Source organism: Clupea harengus, chromosome 6 (genome assembly GCF_900700415.2).
Source record: "Clupea harengus chromosome 6, Ch_v2.0.2, whole genome shotgun sequence".
Classification (NCBI taxonomy): domain Eukaryota; kingdom Metazoa; phylum Chordata; class Actinopteri; order Clupeiformes; family Clupeidae; genus Clupea; species Clupea harengus.
The window spans coordinates 30,291,287-30,317,585 of NC_045157.1; the positions used below are offsets into that span (position 1 = coordinate 30,291,287).

The 26,299-nt window shown below is 44.6% G+C and overlaps 1 protein-coding gene across 1 annotated transcript; it reads right to left on the reverse strand.

Annotated features, from left to right (window-relative positions):
* Positions 1-1,781: 1,781 nt before the first annotated feature.
* On the reverse strand, positions 1,782-24,895 carry abhd17c (abhydrolase domain containing 17C, depalmitoylase). Its single transcript, XM_012817265.3, has 3 exons — positions 23,996-24,895; positions 12,294-12,473; positions 1,782-4,043 (listed from the first exon to the last, which is right to left on the reverse strand). The coding sequence occupies exons 1-3, from the start codon at positions 24,478-24,480 to the stop codon at positions 3,824-3,826; spliced, it is 885 nt and encodes a 294-aa protein (XP_012672719.1). The 5' UTR covers positions 24,481-24,895; the 3' UTR covers positions 1,782-3,823.
* Positions 24,896-26,299: the final 1,404 nt, after the last annotated feature.

Sequence of the window (26,299 nt, forward strand, 5' to 3'; positions counted from 1 at the left end):
CCTTCCTGTTCATTCTTTCTTATCAGATAGCACCTTGTAGGGGATATTTTACTATAGTGTAGTATGGGAAGAATAGTAGTGTGCTTAAGGTGTTGCCCACATAAAGGGCATGCCTAGAAATTCATCAGGGTCATGAAGGCCCTTCCTGTGTGGTGGGGTTCTTGAGAATTTGACGAGTTCTACTTCCTTGTCTGTAGACTCGGTGTGGAGTGGCGTGTGGGAAGAATTCCTACTGGGCACTAGGACAGCAGATGTAGGAGGCCCACACATCAGTGTCTACTGACTTCACTTCACAACCCTCTCCTTCACTGTGCAGTGGTCCCATTGTCCCGTGGTATGCTTTAAGGTAGCTAGACCCAAATCAAGGGTGCTTATCTGTTCCAGCGGGTTTTCTGCTTGAATGTTTTCAGGTGGATACCCAGATAGCAAGCTTATATCGGCCCAGCGGTGGATTTTGGTCGGCAGTCCACTGGTGGTGTGCCACTTGATGGACCACAGTCATCTTTAATATAACTGGGCGTGGATATTAAGAAAATAACATAAAATGTTAGCAATTCCTGGAATTTCTAAATCATATCCTTGGTATAGTTTATTTGAAATATCAACCACTAAACAGAAGAAGCTCATAGTCTACTAGAAAAATGACTTGGTCAATTAAAGACTAACAGTACGTTCCACACTGATAATATCTATAAAAAGGTTAAGGGTTGTTGACATTTGCTGAATAGCTATAAATTAGTAAAGATAAAAAAAATTTTGAAAGTGAGTGGCAAAACACTGGGCGGAGTTTGTCTGTAACTCACCAGTAGACCGCCCGAAGACCAATGAGCAAAAGGCCATCGGACCATCAGCTCTGTCCCCAGTGGCCCACTGGCCTTTTGCCATCATTAGGAATAAACCAACAGTGGGGAGAATGAAGCATTGAATGCTGCCTCAATGCCAATGTTGTGTGTGCCCCAAATATGGCATGTCACTGGAAGGCTCAGACATTTGAAGGCGTGCCACATGGGAGAGGTCCTAGAGAGTACTAATACTGACAACAAGCATTTAACATAATAAAACCAAAAGTCTTTAGGAATTGGATAACGTTGAGATTATCAATCCCCAAGTGGTCACAGGGTAGTACTTCCTGGATCATTTCAGATCACAATCCTATAACAAAAAAAAAAAAATATGTTCTTACATTTCACCTCAAATTAATACACTGAAACATCTGCTGCTTGGGATAATCTGTATTTGTTTTTCCATACTTCAGGCTCTATAAATGCAAGTAGTGAGTAGTGATCTTTTTACGTGAAAAGTACTTAATTCTCATAAGAAAACTAACGGTTGGCAGAACATTGTGCATTTCACTGCTTCCTTGAAAGTGATCTTAAAAGGACGTTATTCCACGAGCTTCCTCCAGCCTAGTGAGCTCTGTGGGCTGTGGCACATGACAGGCAGGCAGGCAGGCATGTTAAACAGGACCTTGGCTCCCACCCTGACAGACTCCAGTGCTGGCAGCACTCCTGGCCCGGGTCCAATGTACACGGTTCTTCCGCATGTGGAGAGGGTTTAGTGTTTCCCGTCCGTATCCCGATAGCCACACACTCACCCAGCCAACAGTAAAGTATAGACGTTTGTGGCAATCCGTGTGCTCTGCGCTAGAGTGATTAACAAATCACAGGTAACAGACCCTGCCCCTCTCCCTGTCTGCAAGGAAAACAACAAGAAGAACATGCCTGAAGTTGGCAATGCCAAAGGCTTAGTTTGGGAAGGCATGAGAGAAACACACGTCTGGGTGAGATTCCATGCATCCTTTATTCCATTATGAGCAAAACGACATCCACTGTTGCTGCTTTGAAGCAACAAAAGCCAACATGAAGAACATTAATCTGTCTCACGGCACATTTAAGGCTTTTGATTTTATAGTCAAAACTTACACTAACAACATTTTGTACCACCTAGGTTTTCTGCATTATAGTTGCATACAGTTATTCCAGTGTCAACAAAAAAAAGAAAATCAAGGCTATATACCATTATTCATGTATTACATGTCTATAGATGAGATAGGTGTGTAGTTCATTATCTTACAAACCAGCATTTAAAGAGGTGTAAATAGATTTAGTTACTGGAAACTGTAAAAACATCAGTATCAAAAGCAACAACAGGGCTCCATTAGTTTAATCTTCAGTCATTCCCTAAAAAGGTATATTAAAAAAAACATTAAGGAGCAATATTAGACAAGGAGGTCTCATTTCTTCAATCATGACAAGAGAACAACAACATTCCGTGAGACAAAAGCCAAACCAGCACTGTGAGAAGGGAGAGAAGCCCCTCCCCTTCCCTCCCACACATCACCTTACAGCAACACAATAACACCAACCACAAGTCCCTTTACAAAACAAAACAAAAAAAAGAATCCTTCAAATGTCATTTATCCAGCATTGGTGACAAGCTAATAACAGTAATTACTCCTCTCGTTGAGGAAAGTTTGTTCCTTCATGACAATAAGCAGTTGCAAAAAAAAATTAGAATTGAGGATCCAAAAATGATGATGGCCCTATGTTATGCTCCTGACATCTATCCATATGAAAATGCCAAGTCATCCCATTGCTAAGATAGGACCTCATTACTGAAAAGAGGGTTAGTGTTTTTAAGGGGAGCGAGTAAGATGTTGATGCAGCAGCTGAGAGATGACCGTGTTGTCAGTGTTAAGTCCTGTACCTTGTGGGAGCAAAGTCTGGTTTCACAGTGATTTATCCAACAAATAGCAGCTAGCAGTACCCCCTTCCAAACCAAAAAACATCATGGAAACCCCTCATCCTAGATTTATTAAGAGGAATGTTGGAACTAAATGTCAAAAGACATAAGGCTTTTGATGTAGTGTTAATCCTCCCCCTCCTCCTCCAAAATAAAAAAAAATGAAGCATTGTTTGACTGATTTGTACACACCATCATGTCATGACTTACTTGGACATGACACATGGCACATGCCCAGCTAGAATGCCCCGCTTGCCGCAATAAACACGAAGCATCATTTCTCAGAGCTCACAAACCCCATTCCCATACCTTTCCCATACCCCAGACCCTGTTCCCATTAGCCTACCGAGCCCACAGTCCCACACAGTACAAGTTGATACTTCATTCAGGCCAGGAGTCATTACCACAGATGTTCCAGTTGTCAACAGCACAGCTTAAGATTCTCATTGAGGAGTGTTCCCTGGGTAGTGTAGTTATACCACACACACACACACACACCACGCACTGGCCATGTCAGATAACGAGAAAAAAAAAAAAAAAAAAAAAGACTGAATTCCTCTCATTCTCTGCAAGGAGATTAAAATGGAATGTCAAGAAAATCAACAAAAGAAAAAAAGAAAACAAAACAGCACATCAGAACATAAAGAGCGATCACCTGAAAATTTCAGCACAAAAAAAGTGCATCTGTTTACCCTACATGGGTAGTCAAAACAAAATCAGTCAAAGGGAGAGAAGAAATAACAACAAAACATTTAATACTCAAAGTGAGGTGCAAAAAAATGTCAGTGTTCTTTGTCAGGTATATAAAAAAAATACAAAGTCCACTTCAAAATGATTTAAAATGCATCATCCCCCATCCCCCAACCAGTCCCAACCCCAACAGAGACAGAGTGGGCGATCCTATCTTCAAGAGGCTGGGAAAATGTTCAGCTTTTGGTAGCAAGTGCAAAATACTGATCAGATCCTCAACTCCCTTTTCACGGAGGACCAGTTCAAATATGTGCCATGTTGGGGTCTACTGACTGAACACGCGCTGGAGTGGGAGCATGGGGGGGCGGGGGGGTGGATGGGGCGAGGTTCTTCAGGAGGCGGGCAGCTCAAAGGAGATGAACTGCTTGAGCCTCTCCAGGTACTGGGCGTAGAGCTCAATGTCGTTGTGGCCGGCCCCTTCCACCCACAGGGGCTCCACAGCTCTCGGGCAGCGCTCGTAGATGGCCAGGCCGTGAGAGAAGTCGATCACCTCATCCTCGGTGCCGTGAATGACCAGCACGGGGGACGCCACCTTAGACACCTTATCAATGCTGCGGAACAGGGGGGAGAGAGAGAGAGAGAGAGAGAAAATACATATTTAAGCCATGGTGTAAGCCAAGCACTGGTGTTCGGTGTAGTATATTTTTCTACTTAACCTTTTTTTTCTTTCTTTTAAAAAGGATGAGCACTTCAAAAGAGGAAACAAAAGCTCCTTTGCTATGGGCATTTGTTTGGTTTGGCCTGACGAGATAACAGAATGCTTTTGCTTTAAAACGAGCCTGTATCAAACAACAATGCCACTCATTTAAAGAGTGCTTCTCTGTGTGTGTGTGTGTGTGGGCGGGCATTTGTGTGTGTCTTCCATGAGTCAAATCACATGTTTGCATACGGAGACAGAAACTAGAGGGGGGAAGGAGACAGAGACAGAGACACAAACAAAATGAAATGTGTGCAATAAATGTGTGCATAAATGTCCCAGTTTACACTCTGTAGTCATTCTGCTCCTGCAGTGAGTGTTCTGTGTGTGTGTATACGTGTGTGTGTATACACGTGTGTGTGTACACGTGTGTGTGTGTGTGTACACGTGTGTGTGTACACGTGTGTGTGTGTGTGTGTACACGTGTGTGTGTACACGTGTGTGTGTGTGTGTGTACACGTGTGTGTGTACACGTGTGTGTGTGTGTGTGTGTGTACACGTGTGTGTGTGTGTGTGTGTGTGTACGTGTGTGTGTACACGTGTGTGTGTGTGTACGTGTGTGTGTACACGTGTGTGTGTGTGTACGTGTGTGTGTACGTGTGTGTGTACGTGTGTGTGTACGTGTGTGTGTACGTGTGTGTGTACGTGTGTGTGTACGTGTGTACGTGTGTGTGTACGTGTGTGTGTGTGTGTACGTGTGTGTGTGTGTACGTGTGTGTGTACGTGTGTGTGTGTGTGTACGTGTGTGTGTGTGTGTGTGTGTGTGTGTGTACGTGTGTGTGTGTGTGTACGTGTGTGTGTGTGTGTACACGTCTGTCTGTCTGTCTGTCTGTCTGTCTGTCTGTCTGTCTGTCTGTCTGTCTGTCTGTCTGTCTGTCTGTCTGTCTGTCTGTCTGTCTGTCTGTCTGTCTGTCTGTCTGTCTGTCTGTCTGTCTGTCTGTCTGTCTGTCTGTCTGTCTGTCTGTCTGTCTGTCTGTCTGTCTGTCTGTCTGCCTGCCTGTCTGTCTGTCTGCCTGCCTGCCTGCCTGCCTGCCTGCCTGTCTGCCTGTCTGCCTGTCTGCCTGTCTGCCTGTCTGCCTGTGTGTGTGTGTGTGTGTGTGTCTGTGGGGATGCAAGTCTAGCCCGGGGGCCTCGTGCTACCACTAACAGTTTCATTTCAATTATGCATACTAATTAATTTAGCTCACTGCATGACTAATTGTTGCTTATCTGTCTCCTTAGAGAGCGCCAACTCTAAAATTGGGGTTAGGAGGGGGATTAATGTATGGAAAAGGGTGATGCAGTAATTACATTTCAGACAGACTAACAGAATTATCTAAACAGTGCTAAACACAGTCTGCAGCATTGATTTCATTCCCACGGATGGGAGCCTGATAAAAAGGTGGCTTTCGTCTCTTGCGCTGCAAGGTGCATAATAAAGAGACAGCGCCCTGTCTTGTGCGTGTGTATCGGGGGGAAAGCAGCGAGGCCTCAAACGGTGGGGATGGGAAGACAGAAAGGAATGTTTCTAAAAGACCAGGAGAAAAGCGATATTCCACATGTGACGAGGACCCTGCCACACACACACACACACACACACACACGTGACGAGGACCCTGCCTGACATCCCTGCCATTCTTATTAAACCTAACCTCATTCCTCCCCAGATCTCACCTGCTGATCAGTTTCCCTCTTCCAACCCTCCCTTATGCGCTCTTTAACACACACACACACACACACACACACACACACACACACACACACACACACACACACACGCATACAGTAGAGACAAGGACACTGAGCCAATAAAAGTGAGGCACAATGACAACATTAATATGCACACACTGTGTGAGGCTGGAAGAAAATGGGAGATGCCAGACTGACTGTGGGCTTTTCGAGCTCCAGTGAAGCATCTGGATGTTCAAGCTGCCAAAGGCAACATCAAAATGGAGCACCACGCTCTCCTCTCCTCTCCTCTTCCCGTCCTTCTCCCTCGGACCTGTGCGAGGGAAAAAAGCTCATCTGACACCCTTTCACCGGGGATGCACTTAATATTCCAAACCATTCCACACTGCAGCCGGTGAAATCTGTGGAGACGGCCAACTCATTAAACTTTTATACAGTCTTGACTGGCCATTCACAATTCTTTCGTACATGGCGGCATTAAGCCCGGATGCAGCAGTGGGCTCAGAGGCACACATGTGGAGGCAGGACGTTCCTGTGTAAGAAATGAGTGTCTATGCTGTGAGTGAACATGAGACTCTTGATCAAGCAGCTGCTGTAACCAACAAAAGTTGGCCGGCATAATATCCAAAATGGTAAACTTATCATGGTAACGAAGGAAAGGTGAGGTCCCCACACTGGATTTGCTGACACCTGGGGTCAGGAAGCAAACTGAGGGCCCGTCCACACGGAACCTGGATTGCCTGAATCCGGATTTTTTTTTTTGTCGGATCTGCCTTCCGTCCACACGAACCCGGCGGGTCCCTGAATCCGCAACCTTTTGAATCCGGTCTCCGCCTCGCAACTTCAGCCTGAACCCTTATTAACCCTGCTGCGTCACCTCATAATAGCAACGACATAAACTAGATCGATGTTGTTAAGAAGCTGGTTAGGAAAGGGATGACATTACCAAGCCACACTTGAATCTATCAATGTTTAATCTATTTGCATCAGACTACTGTTCAAAACCGGTTTGTAAGTGTCAGCAATAGCCTATATGAGCAAATCTGACGTGAAAAGAATTGTACTATAACGGAAGTTTCAAAACGGTAACTTAACACAAACGAGGGTTATGGCGAAGTCATGTTTGAGTGCTGTGGTAACAGGTGGTAGAGAAGTCGTTCAGCAATCGGAAGATTGCTAGTTGGATCTCGACTTCTGTCACTTTATGCACATGCTCCATGACGTCTTTACAGCGTTTTAAACCACTCAGCACCAGCGTTTCCGTGTGGACGCAGATTTTTCTTTGCACGGCTCCGTGTGAACGCGATAAAAAAAAAAGTACCGGATCCAAAAAAAAAAATCCGGATTCAGGCAATCCAGGTTGCGTGTGGACGGGGCCTGAGGTGTGAGGGACTGCAATTAATCATAGTATGGGAATGGGGTAGGCTATTTAGAACCATCTCAGGCAGCAGGTCAGAGAAACCTAATTATCATACAGAACAGCAAAAGGTTGCCAGACCTGTTTGCATTTTAAGCTTAGCTCATTTACATTAAAAGCCTAGGAGGTGTCTTAAACAGTATATATGGCAAGAGTTTGAGATGCTTGTTCAGATCTGCACCGCTGAATCCGGAGTATGTTCCACGTGCTTTGGTGGACAATTGGTGATTTCCTGGAATTTCTTTAAAAAAAAGGGGGGGGGGAATCGTAAGTATTCTACTATTCTTCTGTTTCAGCAAATCTGCAAATCTGCACGTTTAAAACAACCTAAAAGGAGGTTTGAGGATATGAATCATCTGCTTCTTGTCTTTGTTCCATTAATAAGCAGGAGGTGTTTATCTGTGGGTCAGCTTGTGCAATTTTGTTCACGATTCTAAAGTAACTGAATCAGCCCGAAGTAGTGCGGTGACAGAACTGTGATGAAATGAGTTTCTAAAGGAGCTGACCGTGACGCATTTCTAAAGTAAGTGGTTGTGGTTTTGCCAGACGGACAGTGGCAGAATGTTTCATAAGCCGACGTATAGGACGTACCGGCGACTGTGACATTGTGTTTAATATGACCGAAGAAGTGCGGTCAGCCCAACGAATTGTGGCATAGTATTAAAATAAGACACACACACACACACACACACCTCACCTGTGTGGACAATTCAACAGTTCAGCTCTATATTGATTATATGTATATATTTATTGAATGAAGGGTACATTGGGGTTGTACAGAATAAGATTACAAAGGTATCCTTCATATCAGCTCTATATTGATACCACGGGAGGTTTGGTAATGCGGAATAAATTATCGTTGTCCCCCCCCCAACCATGGGGTCTCAACAGATATCTAAAAGAACACCTGAATGCATCAATCCTATCCCTGGCCAGACCCACATGCCCCATCAAAGCATGTTGCCCTCCAAACCCATTCAAACGTCCTAACTGCACATTCATTACAGACGTGCTCCAGGACCGGACGCTGTCCCATTAGTGCATAGGCATTTCAATCGCTCACAACACACAAGTCATTACAATGCTCCAGCTTAAGCAGGCACTGGAAAAGAGAAAAAGTCTCCAGGATTCATTCATTGGGGGGGTTAGATATGGTGAAAGAGAGAGCAGTGAGTGATGGGGCGGGGGTGGGGGGGGGGGGGGGAGTGTGGGAGAGAAAGAGAGAAACACAGAAAAACATTCGGAATAGAATAGAGTGTGCCCCATAACCACCATTAATTCCACTTCCATCCTGACTGAAGCAAAGCGGCTGAAAGAGAGAAGAATGGCTTCTGGGTCGAACCCCTGTTGTTGACTTGTTTTGCAGTGATCATTGTCCTGAAAGGATAAAGCAGTGGCACACAGGCTCTTTGCTGGGAGATTAGAAGCGCTCCTCGCCGTAATTACTGCCATAATAGGATGTCGGACTACTTGGATCATTTCAGCCTCGAAAATGCGAGTTTCGTGTGAGTGGCTACAGGACCTCCCAAAAGGATTGAATCTCAGGAGAGACTCTAAACCCAAGCTCAGAAAGCCCTTCACGAAGATCTCTCAAATGAAAAGGCTTCAGAATTATTGTCAGTCAACCAGAGAAGAGCAAACGAACTTCACTTTTCAATTCACAGCACAACAGCTTGTGATGATCTGTAAGGATCACTTTCAAAGGGACTGATTACAGGCAGCCTAATAAAATACCTGATAATTCGACTGATAGCTTGATTTGAATGGGCGCCATACAAACACCTTTATTCAAAAACTACAGACCACTTGTACAAACAAAATTTCTGTTCTGTATGATCAAAAAAGGATTAATGAGATGAATTTGTTTACATGGCATCACTTCATCTGTTCAAAGCTCTAACTTGCCATTTGAAAGAGATAAATGCATCAATGATTGCGTCCTTGCTTTTTGTTACACAAATGGCATTAGAGAGAAGACATAAATGTCTTGCAATATTTCTCATATTCGTAATCCTAATATTACAATGGGCAACAAGTTACTATTCCTGTTAAAGGTCCACATAACGACAATTGAAAAACTCCCATAATAGGCTATTGACTGCTGATGAAAGGACTTGCAAGCTTTATTCGCCGTTTTTACACCAAATTCTGTTACGGACATGCAAATAGCTTTTTGGATTATGTGTGACATGGAGGTAATGTCAACAAACATAGAAACAGATCATTCAAGGCCTGTAATTCGGAGGAATCCTTTCATTTGGACTCAAACCCCTGCGTGCAGACACATCCGCTGTTCATGTTCTATTGGTATTCATGCCACTAGGGGCATCTATCTGACAACTTCCACAGTACACTGAACTACTGAAACAATTAGCTAGAAATCAATTGAAGAAGTAACAATGCAAATACCAATGGCCAAGTTCTCCCCCCCCCCGCCCCATTTCCATATTTTGCCAACAACACATTTGTGTGCTCTGCCTGCCTCCTGCTCAGGCTAACCCCACCTCTACAGCTCATTTACTGCCGATTGGTATTCTGGGAGTGAGCCAAACAGGACGGGGATCAAAAGCTCATTCACCTGCTGATATTAAAAAATGGCTTAGAGGCGGATGGCCAGGGCTCCTTCAAATCTCTGAACAGGCGCCTCAGAGGCTGCTCTCATTAAGGGCCAACCATGTGGACAGCGCGTCGTGCTCTCGGGCCGTGGGGGCCAGTAATGTGGATTACGTTCAGACATGTGTCCCAAATCACAGCCATGCGCTGGCCTTGATGTCTGGAGGCGTCTCTGAACTCTTAATGTGCATCCAACGTGAACCACATTTAGATGAACGCAGAGCGAAAGCGCTAGGCACGCGGCGCTCGTGGGAGGAAGGTACCCCGACAGAACAGGGGCAACAGCACATCGCACACAAATGGAATGTTCATCTCAAAGAACGGCCAACTGGTTTTCAATACAGCATGCGCTAGAGACTTTAAACACACATATCCATCTTCTGAGCTGAAAGGTAGCTTTTAAAAAGGGGAACACAAAAACAGCTCCCCCACCTGAGAAATCCAGAAAACATTATGTGATCGATGGAATGCTGTAGCGAGCGCTGTGAAGGAGTCAGTCCATATAACAGTGCATCATCACAGGCTGTCCTGTCCACTCAAGAGAGACAGCTCTCTGATGGAGGCCTTGCGCTCGCTCGCACAGGGCTGAGATCTTAGATGTCATGTTTACACTTTATCTCCTGCACCAGACGTGGCAGTTAGAGGCAACAAGCATTTCCAGACGCACACTAAACACAAACACACACACACACACTTCAAAAGCTGTGGCACAATACATCAAAGATCCCACTAAGGTGTGTGCTACACTACTCTAGTTGCCCCCCCACCAAACCCCCCCAAACGTCACCCAGAGGAAAAAAAAAAAGAAACGTTCAGCCTCTCAAGAGGCACTCTCTTTTTTTAAAGAGCTGAAGAGATGGGGTTACAGCATGCTGGCTAGCCCTGACCTGCCGCAAGTGTGTTTTTTCTATTTATTATTTCTGTATGATTATTTTAAGAAACCTCCTCAATTATCTCTCCCTTCCTCATAGTAGGGAAATGTCAAATGTATAAGAGGAAATAACATAAGTGCCTATATTTTCCTTGAGCTTCCGAGCCCGCCGTCAGGTCCGCTGAGGACAAGGAAGAAGAAGCGCCTCTTCCACCTGCTGCCAGCTAGACACACGCAGAAATAAGTCTCTCTGGCTGTCGTCACGAGGGCCCTGTTACTGACGTGACAGATGTCATGGGTGTTAATTGTCAGCTCATCGTCTCCAGCCAGCCATGCGAAAATAATCCCTCTAAAGATGTTTCAAAGAGTGATGATTCCTCTGAGTAGTGTAGGATCCCAGTGAGAGCAGGTGCTCCTCTAACCCCCGCCCTCCCTCAAACACAGACACATTTGGACTCATGCACAGACACATTAAGATTCATAACTACAGGCAAGGGGAACACACACACACAGACATGGTAAGAAGCAAGCAAGAGCACCTAAACACTCACACAAACATACACACAGACATATATACACACCCCATCAAGCACACTTTTACAAACACACACTGCCTAAGGATGCACGCACGCACGCACGCACACACGCACGCACACACACACACACACACACACGAGTACGCATACACACTGCTCCGCCTGTGCATATAGCCACACACCCACACACAGTGAAACAGACACAGAGTTGGATCAGAAGAACCTCTGGCCTGCTCTCTGGTTCCATAAACGCTCGACTGCTTGGGCACAAGCTGAGCCCGGCTTCATAAACCGAGCCGAGTGCACATTACGAGGTGCTAACTTAGAGCAGGACCTCGGTGACGTTGCTGCCCAACTTTCAAAGCAAACTGCTGTGTTGAGTGGCACCACAAAGAACATGGGGGGTGTTCAATATGCTGAATGCAGCCGATACGACAGTAACGAAGGCTGTGTGTGAAGAACCTCACTGACGTGTTGGAGGCTGTGTGTGTGAGAAGGGCACTGACACACGTTGGAATACAATGGCTCAGCAAAAGGGAAAAAATAAGCCTATATGTAAATGAATTAGTAAACACACATGAGCCATGCAGACAAAGCCCATGAGATAACCTGCTAATAATCCAAACACAATGTGTGAGAGAGAGAGAGTGAGAGTGAGAGTGAGAGTGTGTGTGTGTGTGTGTGTGTGTGTGTGCCTGCATACACAAGTCAAAGTTTGGCGTCTGTAAATCTCACTGAAAGCTTGAGGAGTAAATTAGCCATGCTGCAGGAAGAGGCCAAAGAACCCGGCTGAACGAGAGAAAAAAAGGGAGCAGGCTGTTTTGGGGCTGAGGCTGTGCACTGGCTGGGGTCAGAGATCGGAGAGGATACCTGTGGATACCTGGGGACCACAGCAGACCAGCTCTAAACCCCACATCACCACACACACACACACACACACACACACACACACACACACACACACACACACACACACACACACACACACACACCACTCACCTGGGGAAGGCATCAAAGCAGTACGTCTTGCGGGTGTCTGGGAAGGCCACGCGCAGGCCGGACATGAGCGGGGAGTGCAGGATGACTGCAGCACATTCGTAACGAGACGCCAGGTCCACCGTGGGCACCGTGCCAATGCTCTGGCCGTAAAGGATGATGTTCTCTGGCGTCACTCCATACCTGAGGGGGGAGAAAGAGAGGGAGGGGGAGGGGGAGAGGGAGGTGTGAGGCGAGTTGGCCCAGTCATCAACTTTCAGTTAAAAAAAAACATAGGCAAAGCCTTCACCTGGACAAGAGTTCAAATAAACAGATCAAACAGAGATGCAAATACTATGAAATTAGCAGAAGGCTCCAGATGCTAGCTAAAATGAAGCACCCTTTAAAAACACCAGTAAATCTAGTCACACCAGACGGCATTAGCCAACATAAGCTTAAATTACACCGGTCTGTCTGAACTCAGGGTTGCATGGCATGCTTCAATAAAATCCCAAGTAAACTGTCAAAACAGAGACTTTAACGGCTAAACACAGGGAGGGGAAGGCAGAGGGGGTTTGTATATGTCCTGGAGCAGGTAACTGTCAGCAGGGGTTGTTTTTATTGGACATTTTTAAGATGTGCTCAAAGCGGCCTCCCTGACAGCTGTCAAGACTTTATGCAGTCCCACTGATCTCTGGCATGGGCTTTGTGCGTCTTAATAAAGCACAGGCCCTGAGAGGCACTTGTGGAGCGGCACCACCACCGTATAAACCCGTGCCGTTCGCCCGGCCTTCCTGGCACGCTCGTGCGAGGGGCCTGGAGGAGCTGCAACTTGATCACCGTTGGCAAACGCACGTCAGGTATGCATGGCGTCGCGGGCTAAATGGTGCCACGTTTGATATCGGACCGCCGGGGGCTGGCAGCCGTCTCAGCAGGGCGGGCCCCTGTAAATGGAGAAGGACCCGACGGCCCCGGCGGCCCCACAGGCCCAGGTGAGGATGTTCCAGGACAGAACTGAAACAGCTGGACACGGGAGTCCACATTTGTGACTAAAGTAACTCCAAGGAAAGTTAGTCCCCTCAATAGAGGAGAACAGCTGGTCATGTTATCTAGACTGTACCTACTTTGCCCTGTAATATAATGTGGGCCTTGAGCCTGTAATAAAGTTTATTAATAATAATAATAATAATAATAATAATAATATAAACAAGTCTAGAAAGTACTCCATCTGCTGGTGAGGGACACGTTGCTGAATCAAATACAAAAGAACCGGATATTGCAGGCGGGCTTCATTTGATGACTGCATTTCAAAAACATCTCCCACGGTAGTAAGCGAAGATGTGCAGACTAACATAAACAAAATGGACGACACAATGATGTCCTCCTTGGACCTCTTTGCACAGCCTCTCACTGTGACAGAGTGTGCACTGCAGGCTAACTGCTAATGTGATGGAATGGTGTTAATGCTCCCTCATTTGTTACTTAGTTCCAATAAATCTCCATCATCTCATGACCCTGAAATGGGACACTATAACCAACCAAACTACATTCTCTCTGGAATGATAGAGAGGGCACTTCTGTAACCTAGGAAACAAGAGTACCCTCTGATGAGTGGAACCACACTTCCTTAAATTTTTTATCACGTGGAAAAGAATGACAATGCTTTCATGACTGGAGCCGTCAGGTCAATTACATACAAAAGGCGACACGGGAACCTAACCTTTATTAGAAACAAAACCTGATATATGCAACATGACCCAAATGACATTTGAAATGGCTACCAAAAACCAGGAGCTTGACATAAGATCACAAGAAAACTGGCTTAACTGTGCGGCTCCATTTCGGGACTACGTAACAGCAACGGTAACAGAGGTCTAGTACTACTGAGAGCTATGCAAAGAGCATCATTTACCTAACAGTGAAATGGCAATAAACAGAGACCAGTTTCTTCACCAAGCAAGCCACACGAACCACACAAGTGATTTGAAAACATTGTGCTGGGCCAAACCACATTCATCCAATAATTTGGCTTTGCCACGAGCCATGCAATCAAACAAACCTAAATGTCTGTCTGGGTGCCAAAGATGGATTTCTTTGATTACATTGATGGAGTTGTTGTACTTGGGGCTGTGGAGAAAAGAGGAACGCGTTTAAGGTCAAATAATATGATACTCACGAAGCGTGCAGAGATCAAGATCAGAGAGGAGAGAGATGCTCTGGAGGTAATTTGATGATGGATGAGGGAGACGGGCTGGCGCTGTGACAGAAATCAGCTCCTTTTTCCAGGTCAGCAAAACAAATCTATTTTCACATTTCCTTCTAATAAGGAATTGATCGTTAAAACCTCCCTTTTGTAAGGGAAAAGCGTCATTATGTGGTGGTGGGGGGGGAAAGACAAACTCTCGGATGTTTAGATGAAGTGGCTTGTCCAAATAGAGGCAGCCCCGGACGGAAAGCTACTGAAAGCACACAGGCTCAGCAGATGCCATGTTTCCGTGTGCAAAAACGAGGGCAATGAGAAATGGCCTGTCCAAACAAGCATGGCTCTGGCTCCATGGAATAACCTGGGATCGGCACGGCACTGCGGCACGCTACAGCGAGCTGACAGCCAAGCACTGAGCTGGGCCTACCCGCGCACCGGATAACACTGCAGCACTCTTGGAGCACGCGCACACATCTCTCTCTCTCACACACACACACACACACACACACACACACACACACACACACACACACACACACACACACACACACACACACACACACACACACACACAACAAAAACAGCTCACACATGTGAGTGGTTGGGATGGCTCGGGGAAAAATCCCAAGGCCCAAATGTTTTCAATCAAGAATAATTGCACATATGTCCTTATTCAGGGAGGTTCAATGCTCCATACACCGTAGTCACCGTATGTCCAAAACAGTTACTTGGCCAAAATAAAGCAGCAATATGTATTTTTCATTCAGAGGAAAACACCCCCATTCCCTCAATGTTGTAGGTTTAAGAAAGCAAGGCCCCTCTCTGTCTATCCTGAATTCAAACATTTGCTCACTCAATCTGCCTGGTTTCTTCTCCCTTCTCATCCGTGTATTACATTTACATTTAGTCATTTAGCAGACGCTTTTATCCAAAGCGACTTACATATGTGCGACTTCACAATGTATACACATTTTACATTTACACTGATGGCACACTGCACATCAGGAGCAATTAGGGGTTCAGTGCCTTGCTCAAGGACACTTCGACAGGGAATCGAACTAGCAACCTTCTGATTACTAAACGACTTCTCTACCTACTGTACCACTGTCGCCCCTGTATTAATAACGAGGGAATTTGCACAGGCAAATTGAACGCACACAAGGCAGAATGGCTTCAACGGCACCATCCTCATTTTCAGAGGCAGAAGAAGGAGCGTTTTGAGGTCTCAAGAGAGGAAATACTTTCAGCTGAGTGACTGAACTCAGATTCACATCTCGTCCTCGCAGACTGGCGAGGTAAGCGGTTGGAAGAGGGGAAATTCAACATGACATTCTCTCACAATTTCATTTCAACTCCGGCTGGCATTTCTCGGAGAGAACCTATGACATTCTAGCATTTGAAATGGCAAATAGTGAAGTGAATTACTCATTACTGAGTCGATGATGGGTGTTCTGTGTGGCGCATAGCTCAGCAGCTCAGGAAGGATTCACCTCTACTGCCATCCTGAAATTATCACAGATTATCAACCAATCAAATCTGTGCTGACTTTGTCTGCAGCTGACTTTCCTGAAGATGCTCTGCAGTAATGCATAGGCGGTCTCTCAAGTCTCTTTGTCCACCAAAGATGCTGCAAAGGGGTAAAACCAGGGCAGTCAGTGTGTGTGTGTGTGTGTATGTGTGTGTGTGTGTGTCTGTGTGTGTGGTCAGAGTTCTATGGGAACTCAAGCCAAACTCAAGCAGGGATGATGTGGAACACTATACTCTTTTCCAAACACCCACTCTCAAATCAGCAGAAGAAAACAGCAAGCAGAGACAGAACAAACAGCAGCAGGAGCCCAGGGATGGCCATCTCTCATCCCTACATGCATTAGATATGATGACACACCCGTTGGCAAATACTACAGACTCACAATGACCTCAGTACAGACCACCACACAGTCCACCTTTGGTCAATCTGATAGAAGATTAAAACACCATCTCAATGCCTTTTTATAGGGCGCTATGTGGGCTACTCAAATCATAGGATGGTGCAAACATGTTAAAATGCTTAAACATTTTTCACACCACACAGAAAAAACAGAACAATAATAAAGAACAAAACACTATTGGTTGGAAAGGTGATGCCACATCATACAAACATACACAAACATAGCAAACATACACAAACATAGACAAACATACACAAAGTTCATAGAATTTTGACCTTGTCAACTATGGGTGCCACCACACACATGGGCACACACCCTCCAGAATCATTTGCACAGCACACAGATAGCCCTGATGAGTCCAATAATAAATAAAGTGGCTGGGCATTAACATGAAGGAAATAGCGGAAAATTAGAGCTCAACTATTTTTCAGCCGCACATGCCCCAAACACCCTTCAACATGGCAAGACAGCTGAACTGGATTAAGAAGCATAAGCGCCACATATCCAGCATCCTTTAATGCTTTCAATTGGAACCGTAAATTAATCCCTTGGCGATATGGTTCAGTGTACAATGCTGAAAGGGGAAAGGCAAGCATGCTAATTAAGTCACAAGTCTTCCCTCTCCATAGTCAATTAGGAAACGGTTATTAGACACGTTATGGCTGCCCAGCATGGAACGATAAGCATAATGTTAGTAGAAGTTTACTTGCAGTTTGCAGGCAAAAAAATACATCAAATCAATACTATGGTGTTTACATTGCTAAAGGAACTGGACTCAATCCCTGGCTTAACTTTATGAGCCATAAAACAAACACAGCAGCTAATGAAAACAGAAGGCCTGGTCTGAGCAACTTAGAATCTGGAGCAAAATTCTCTTCCACAGCACTAAATTAGGTCTGTCTGACAAATTTGTAGATTCCATACGATCAGTCGAAAGACCTCAGTCGTATCTTTTGCAGGCTGAGAAAGCACAGCAGCGGGACGCTGAGCAGCAGCACATGGCCTTGTTAACACATCTATGACAGGAATGCCTCGCCCAAGACAGATGATACTGACCCCCCCCCCAACCCCCCTCTCCTGTTTGAGAGCTGAAGAAAGGATCATTTACAGAGGTTCCACCTCAGGCCATAAACAAACTATTCCTACAACTTAAAGTGCAAGTGGCTGTAGATGACCCCTTTACCTAAAGTGTCCTAAAGGCATGACGTAAAATATCTAATGGGGTCTTACTGAACTCTCAGAAGAGAAGGTTATCACCTACCTTCATCATCACATGCTTTGAGCACAGTTCTCTTCTCTTCATGCATGATTCAGTGCAGACCGGTACATCTTGACACTGTACAGTTACATAATGGATTTGTAGGGCCACCTTCAGTTGTGCCAGGCCCTAACAGAGCAGATATCATTTTAATCAAGAGTCCAATCAGAACGCTCGCAATCCAATCACTGCAGTGCTTCGTTCTAAACTGCCAGTCAACACTAAGCCTTAGTATGGTGAAGCACAGTTAGACACGGGGTATTTCATCTTTTTTGAACCACTGAATGCCTGGACATCTTTTCCTCCCTCTCCCTCGATCATTATGAAGGCCTGAGGGATTGGTTTGATCGTGGAAGAGTGCCACAGACTCCACTGCCCTTATTACCGGCAGCTCTGTCCCTGAGATTAAGGATCAGCCTGACCCGCTTCCCTGCAAGCTGCTCCCTGGGTCCAATGAAGCACCTGGGTGGCGCTTGACAGGCTGACCCAATCCCGGCCCGCAACCCTGCTCGGTGCCGCGTGCCGGGGACAAAGATTTGGGAGCAAAACAAGATAGCGATGCCTTGAGCGCCTAGTCAGATGCCCCCACTGCACACTGGAGCGTGGTTATGTCTCATCTTGTCAGTGGTTGGAAATTGAGCTACAATTGGCTGGAGCACTTTTCCCTGGCAGAGTCCGACTTCTGAGAGCTATCGGGCTAGAGAGGAGCAAGTAATTGAATCAAAAGATATTTTTCTGTGCGTGCTCGTCCCGACACAGATGTAAAAGCAATTGCACCGAGGACTAGAACTGGGTGTTTTTTTATTCTCCTCCCTTGGCGACTCCACAATAACAGGTGCTACCAGCTATTATTTGAACCATTCAAAAGCCTTTAAGTGCAACACACAATTCATACTGTGTATGCAATTCTTTCGCCCCTCACTTGGATTTTCACAACCGTCATCCTCATTTGGCTTTCAGAGAGTTGGCGTCCTGCCGGCGCATCCTTTAGCTGATGGAAAGAGCGTAGAGCTCACCGACTATGCCCAGCCATCGGGCACCAACCGCTGATCTGCACCTGTGAACCGCCCCCTTATTAGGCCGCATTCCCCCTCACTGCACAGGGACTCACGCGTGCCAGAAGCTAGGGATAGATTAGAGCCCAGGCCAGGCAGGGATGGGCTGGATTCAAAAGCCCCTTTTAAAAAAATTTTTTTTTTTAAAAATCACCTGACTACACTCTGACGAAGCTTACACACAGATTTTTAATTCTTTTTTTTTTTAATAAAAGGGACCAAGTTCTCGCAAATCTATTTTGGGTGCCAACAAAAATAGCCTGCTCACTTTCACGCTGAGCCTTACCTGGCACAGCCTTATCTGAGGGAGCGGACTGTCTCTGAATGTCGATGAAATCACATTTGCATGCTTCAGAGGTGCGATACTCCCTAAGGGCTCGATGGCTAATAAATGGTTTAGTGCTGGACTTCATTAGGCCTCGCCCTACAATGCTATTTAGTACAATCTGATCATCATCATCATCATCATCATCATCATCATAATGAAAAGCCTATTGTAATTCATAGCCTAACTGCCCAAGTGCGCAGGGCTCTTTCACTCCTTGGTCTAAAGAACCTCATCACTGCTGCAATGGCACTGACCTCACACCCTTGTCAAAGATACAATCATTGAGCCACACACCAAGCATGCAAGTCATATCACACAGCCTGGCAGACAGCACAGGGAGGAAACCATGGCGTTAGAGGGAAGGGATGGAAGTGACCTAGAGAGGAAGGCAAACAAGGGCGTCAATGAAGGGTTAAGGGTTTCTTAAGTGAGCCGTCTGGGTGGAAACTGGGTACTCTAAAACACACAGGGAGCAGGTGGGCAGTGCGTTTATCAACCAGAGTAGTTTGTTCTTGTCACTTCAGCTACTTTTTGCTCTGAGACCCTTAGTGGAAAAATCACTCAAGGATACTGAAATGTTCACAGAAGAGATCAACTAAAGGTTAATCGACATCAAGTTAGCTCTGACCTGAGTGGACACAATACAAGCAAAAAGTGAACACATGTTATGGTATGCCAACATACTAGATGGTAACAGATATACTCACATGGGCTCAGCGAACAATCTAGTGAGGTCAGGACAAATCACAACACTACAGTAATTTGCATCAGTATTCATTTTGGAAATGTGAGGACATAAATTCAATCCAAGTCTAAGGAAAAAAACAACACAAATCACCATGAACTAGCCACAGGTGTGTGTCCATGTGTGAAGTGATCTTGGAGCGGTCAGACAGCCAAACCGGCTCCCGCAGTCTATAACCTTGATCTTCATAAGTAGATGTGCACATTAAGCCAAGAATGACAACACTGGCCGTCCCAATGCAGGATAGGTGCGTAGGTTGAACTAGTGAACAGCTAGGCCTAAACGACTTACGTGAAACATTTGTCATCTGCTCCTATAGACGCCTGAAATGGAAATCTGCCCAGTGCCCAGTGGCAGAAAGAAATTGCTGAGTGAAACCTTGAGCGTTAATGCAGCTTGATGGCAAAAAAATAAATGCTTTTGTCCAATAGCCAACGCAGATTTCAAAACACCTTGCCAAAAGCTGGCAAACTCTACAAGAAAGGAACTGCAAAGGTGTCAGGTGTTGATATGTAGAAATGGGTGCTTGCAACAGATCCCCTCCCCACAAGCGGTTTTTGAAGCCTTCATCTGTTTTGAAGAAATTAATATATATATAGGCAACATAGTTTGCTTTACTTAAAAGGCATTCTCCCCTTGAACTATTTTTACCCAGCTTTTATGATAAGGGCCGTTAATTCCACTTTGTTAATGTTTCACTAGGATGTGAAACATCTGACCGAAACTGAATAGTGGTTTTCCCAGGGTTCCATACAGAATGTCATGTTAGTCAAAATTAGGCCTTTTATTTAACTACCATTTTAGGTTCAGTTTGGTTTTTTTTACAGCGATATTTCAAAGCAGACAAAATTCTCTGAACTTAAGCACTATCATCTATCAATATTTTTGGGGAGATAAAAGCTGTGATTCTTTGAAGAGACAGTTAAGATATATGAAACCTAAACATTCCAGTATCATAATGGAATGACCTTTTTTTGGCCTTTCTTTTGCTGGTGATCATTGTTTGACACAGGCAATCTGAACACCAATCCAGGGTGCACTTAAAATAACACGTGTTCTATTATTTGTTTGAAGGCGGCACAGTTTGATGAGTATTTCCCTAACGATTTACATAAAAATGATAGATCAGTTAAACTTGGCTAGAGGAATGTTCTGAGAGGTTGTGATGAAGAAAATAATAACAAAAAAAAAAAAAATCAGGTCTGATGAAAATGGCAAGTTCTTTATAGCCCATCCTATTCCAAATGGTAGTCAAATTTTAATAGAGCAATAAAACTGCCATCCTACCATTTGGTCTTTTGGATCAAGCCGCATTACCATAAAGACACCACCCTGTAGTATGAATGGACGTGTGACCAGACAACACTGCGCCTAGTGACGGAGCAACTATTCTGGTGAGGAACCAGTTGGGACTGCTGTGCCCATAAGCCCAACCGTACCACATTTAGGTGGGAACCACTCCAGGGTTCCAAACCCTCCAAGGTGTGAAAACGCTGGCTGTCAAATCTGACAACACAGAATTTCTACAACATTACCTACTAAGTAAAGCGGAAAGTATAGTTTGGTGGACACGGTCTGCGCACGGTGCAAATGACCCAAAATTGCGGCTTGATTACCTACATTTTCCCCCCAAAACGATATTCTTTGCAGCCAATCACATGAATATAAATTTGAAGGCATGGAATGTGACCACACTGCATTTCATTTGCGCAGTGTCCAGTTATGTGGACTACTACACCATAATTTACATATGCATACAACCGATTATACAAAGTATAGAGTTGGGGTGAGGTCCAAAAGTCTGAGACCTTACAACTTCTGGGTGACTTTGCTCTACCTTAATTCTTTTATTAGTTGAGCTATGCAATGTCAAGGGATGGCCATGAGTAACATTATTGTATTTGGTGTCAGTATTCGTCCAATGTATAAAGTAATCGCGTTTGTAAATTGTGTCCATTTAGAGTCAAACTTGTCATTTCTGTCGTAGGCTATATCTGTAAGGCTGGTTGTTACTGAGGTAGGAAACAGTTGCTCCTCCGGGTGTGACTAATGTGACTAATACATTTGCGTGTGTTTGCACAACTGCATGAGCCAGCTCTACTTGGGATCACTTCACCGGTGAGAACCTTGATAACCCAGCTGCACATGTACCACAGGGTACGAATGCAGATACTGGAAGGTTGAAATGACTTAAAATGCCCTTCCCTACTAGTAGCTGTGATATACTAGTTACGTTTAGCTAACCTTAGCTGAAGCCCAGTGCTTACCTGTTCAGGTGAAAATGAGCCAACTTGGCATCCGTCTTAAAAATCACCCTAGCTGTTAAGGTGCTCCATCTTTCAAATGCATCTCCAATATTCACCCACCCGTTTCTGGTCATGCAGCTTTTCAGAAGGATCCCTAGGCGTTTTTGGTCAGGTAGAATCAAACATGAACTCTGTTGGTTTGTTTGCTTACTTCCATGGCGGTCGCACGCTGTGTTTGTGTTATCTGGCAACCCGGGGTGTTGAAATGGTACTGGATAAATGGGCAGTGGGTGGAATCACACAGAGCACAACACAAAGAGATGGTCCGCTCCGAACAGACATTTGAAAGGGAATATAAAGAGCTGTAGCATTGTTGGAGAAGCCACGATTTCAGTTTAGCATGTTTCCATAATCTCTGATGACATATTATGGTCATTTTATGATTTAGTACAGTAAATCTATTGCATATTGGTCCTTTAAAGCACTGGCTTAGGGTTAAGATTTTTAAAAAAATCAATATACGCTTTGTATTCATTTTGTAGACCCTTTTATCCAAAGCTACCTACAGTACAGATGCATACTGCTACTGAAGACCTGCTGATAAAATGAGAGGTTGGTTTATTTCATAGCCGATTTGATAATAAGCAACAGTATTTTTCAGGTAGGTAGCTATTGTTATTTAGATAGAGGAGTAAACAGTCATGAGGGGGCAGAGAACACTAAACCTATAAAGAAAAGAACAGTCTTTGCTGTTGATTCACAGGGCGTAGATATTATTTGAAACTGTAAAAAGCATTTTTCAAAATGATGCAGTGGGTGGAGTTAGGCTCTGAGCTAGGGGTGAACTCACACTTTAAATGGCAATACATGATCACGTTCATGAAGCATAATGTAGAACAGATAGAAATGGTGAAATTCAAATTGACATTAGATTGATGGGACTGCTGTAAAACACACCTCAAGTGTATGGTCTGTTCAGATTGGATGTTGAGGCTATAGTGAATACCCACTTTATTCCTTCAACTTAGAAATCTCCAGCTTTGAAACGGCAAGCTTCAATGACAAGGGCAAAACGAGGCAATTCAGTCAGGACGAGGGCTAAAAAGAGGAGAATAGCAATGGCTGTATAGTGTCTCCTCATTCTTCCTCACTGCAGCAGCAGTAGTAAGTGCTTGTGGCTCACACAATGAACAAAGGAACGATTTCCCCCCCAGCACTGGTCAATACGGGCTATCTTGGCACTTCTTCCAGTTGAGCTCTATTGTTGTCTGCAAGCAGGAAGTCTTCCATCATGACTTCATCCCTCGGAGCTACCACTGAGTCTTCTTTCGGGAAGTGGGTTTCAACAGTGTGACTGGCAGCACATCTTACAGACATGTATTCAACAAATTGCCTGCACCAAACCTTGAAGCTGTTGTCAGGCAAATCACCTATTTGTACCCTCCAGAATATGGTGGACAGATCCACAATGAACCTCATCAGGAGTATGAAATGGAACTGCTTCTCTGCTGCAGCACAGTCTGAATTCAAAGATGAGGCTATTTATGAACAGGAACAGGTTTATTCGGTTTATTCTTTGGAAAGGCATCTGGCTTATGAACCAACTCAATTGGTATTATGTCACTGAAAAGTCAATATCACTTGACACTAGTGCTATAGCCAAAATGAATATTGATCACAGTGACAGTCATCATGTGTGACGATCAAAACGTTCAGTAGCACAGACGGCACCATGAGCTGTATTTTTAGATGGCCCTTTTGTAAGTGTTGCTATGGAGACAAAGAATGGTTATCTCTAACAAATGGATGCTGCATTAGCATTTGAAACCTGCGGTGTGTCAGCATCTTGCCGCCACTGGGCCCAATTCCAAGGCCCGAGGTCAAAGGGTTCAGCTCAGTGGGAGAAACCGTCAGCGTTACATATAAGCTCTGTTAGTAAGATAAATTGACTAATGTTACTCACTTGTTCCTGAGAACTTGCCAGGCTGCTTCGATATCGGCATAAAGATTCTTCTCTGATGGTTTCCCACTGCTAACGCCGTAGCCAGAGTAATCATACGAGAAGACGTTGCAGTTGATTCTCGAGCCCAGGCCAATGTAGAAACTGCACATCTGACCCAGGTCAACCGCGTTGCCGTGGGAAAACAGTAATGTATACCGACTGTTTGGAGCACATCGGACGAACATGCACCCAACCCGGTTTCCTCTACTCGTCCGGGTGTTGAATACCTCGACTGCATCCAATTCACGTTGGGAATATTGCCAGTCAGCACGTTCGGTTAAATGAAGGCTTGTCGTCCCATTTGCATCAGTGTGCACGGAGTACGTCGGCTCCGGGGGGAGAAATGCTAACTTAGCTGCGATACGACTTGGACAGGGCGGGCAGCAGAACAGCCAGCATAGTTCGCCGAGGGAGAAACCATTCATCCTAGGGCCTTGTTCGGGCATTGAGGCTCAAAACGATTAAAAGAAGCCCCTGACTTTGCAATAATGTGCAGACAAGACGAATAGCAATAAAATAATACGCAGTCTACGGCCGGCAAAGCAGCCAGCTAACGTTACCTGAATCAGCTATCGTTTGCTAGCTAGGCTAGCTAACAGGTCTATGTTTGGTATAGCTAGCTAGCTAATAGCAAAATGATGAGGTACAAAAACCCTTTGACATTACGAGCTGACTGTTGTGCGCCGGCAAATGGTTTACGATATCATAACTAAGGGCTTAATGTTCGAGGTATTGATTCCAGTCTTGTTCAAATTAATATACAGCGAAAGGCTAACTAGCCTTAAACAATGTAAGCAGCCATGACTCCTGCTCGGCGAACGCCAAATATAGGACTTCCGGGAACATCTCATATCCTATCCCAGTTCACGAGCCAACGGGCAGTGACGTCGGGGGTTATTTGATGTCATGGGTTTCCTGTTAGCTAGATGCAGAGTGAATGTAGACTTTGCATGTATTACCGACAACATTTGTTATAGAAGTAAGAAAACGAAGATAACTGGGAACATATTTGGCAAAATGTAACAGTGATCATCTCAAGTCCATCGTACAAATATCGGACTCGGGGTGCATTTTGGCTCAAATGAGTAAAAACACTTTAATATTAATTGGAGCTCAGCTGAGCATAGTTTTTAAAAGACAACTGGGTTTTTGCAGATCTCAAAATGATTCTCTACCCTGTTGGCATGCTTGCATGACAGACGTCTGATGCAATACTCACTGGAAATCAAATCACCACTTTGCTCCAGAGGCTGGTTCATGCTTCTGTCATTTAATTTCCTGTAGTTAAAGCAGACAATCTGCCTAGGAAGTATTTTTTTTCATTCTAGAGGAGGATGGATCTCAGCTCAGATTGTTAAGAATTTTGACAACTCCTGAGAGAAAAAGCAGGAGATAAGCGTTGCACCACACTTTCCCACTTAATCAGTAAAAAGCTACTGGAGTGGGTATGATTTTTTTTCACAGCCAGGAGGACAAGGTGAAATACAAGATAATGCGACATTTTCATTGCATGGTATGTAGAAATGTGATGTGAAATTGCCTGAAAGACAGTATGGTTGCAGGAATGGTAGACTGACAGCTAAGTGTCCATCTGTTCATTTTGAAGCAGATAAGGTACAGAGCCCCCCCCCCCCTTCTCATAACTTACGCTCCACACCATCAAGTATAGAACACAAAAAAATATAGTAATTGTGTCTGGAAATACCTATATGGAAGGACCATTACAAACCCACATTATGTGAATTACATTACATTACATTTTGTACCACTATTGTACCTACAGCTGTAGTTTGCACAGTTCGTTGTGAAATGAATAAGCAAGAATAATTAAATTAGCTCAAGGCCGTCAATTCGTCAAGCGGTTACGTGATGGCCATGCAATCTCAAGTCAAGTCAGGTCAAGTCAGTATATTATAGTAACAGCACAGAAGTCATAATGATAATACATTAATAAACACATTTTTAGTACCTAAAATAAAGAGGTTATTCAAAATGAACAGTGAAAAGATAATGTTCCCCAATATTCTCAAAGGATAGATAGAGCTCCCGTATGAGAAACTATTAAATTGATATTGCTTGAATGGAGCGTGTGCATATGAGAGGAAGCATATATGACTTCCACTGTGTCATTACCGAGACACAAATGTGTGAAGGTAATGCTCTGATACGTGCAAATTGCATAAATGAATATCAGTAACTCCAAATGGATGAATGCAGGGTAATGTCTGGGACATTCATCTATGAAGTGAAGGACACAAAGGAAAT

What these genes read in the sequence shown, in the direction of transcription:
- abhd17c (XM_012817265.3), bottom strand. Translation starts at nt 24,480, where the DNA reads ATGCCCGAACAAGGCCCTAGGATGAATGGTTTCTCCCTCGGCGAACTA. An exon ending in TGGCAAGTTCTCAGGAACAA is followed by an intron (nt 12,474 to 23,995) that starts GTGAGTAACATT and finishes CTCCCCCCTCAG; the next exon opens with GTATGGAGTGACGCCAGAGA. An exon ending in TGCTTTGATGCCTTCCCCAG is followed by an intron (nt 4,044 to 12,293) that starts GTGAGTGGTGTG and finishes CCTGTTCCGCAG; the next exon opens with CATTGATAAGGTGTCTAAGG.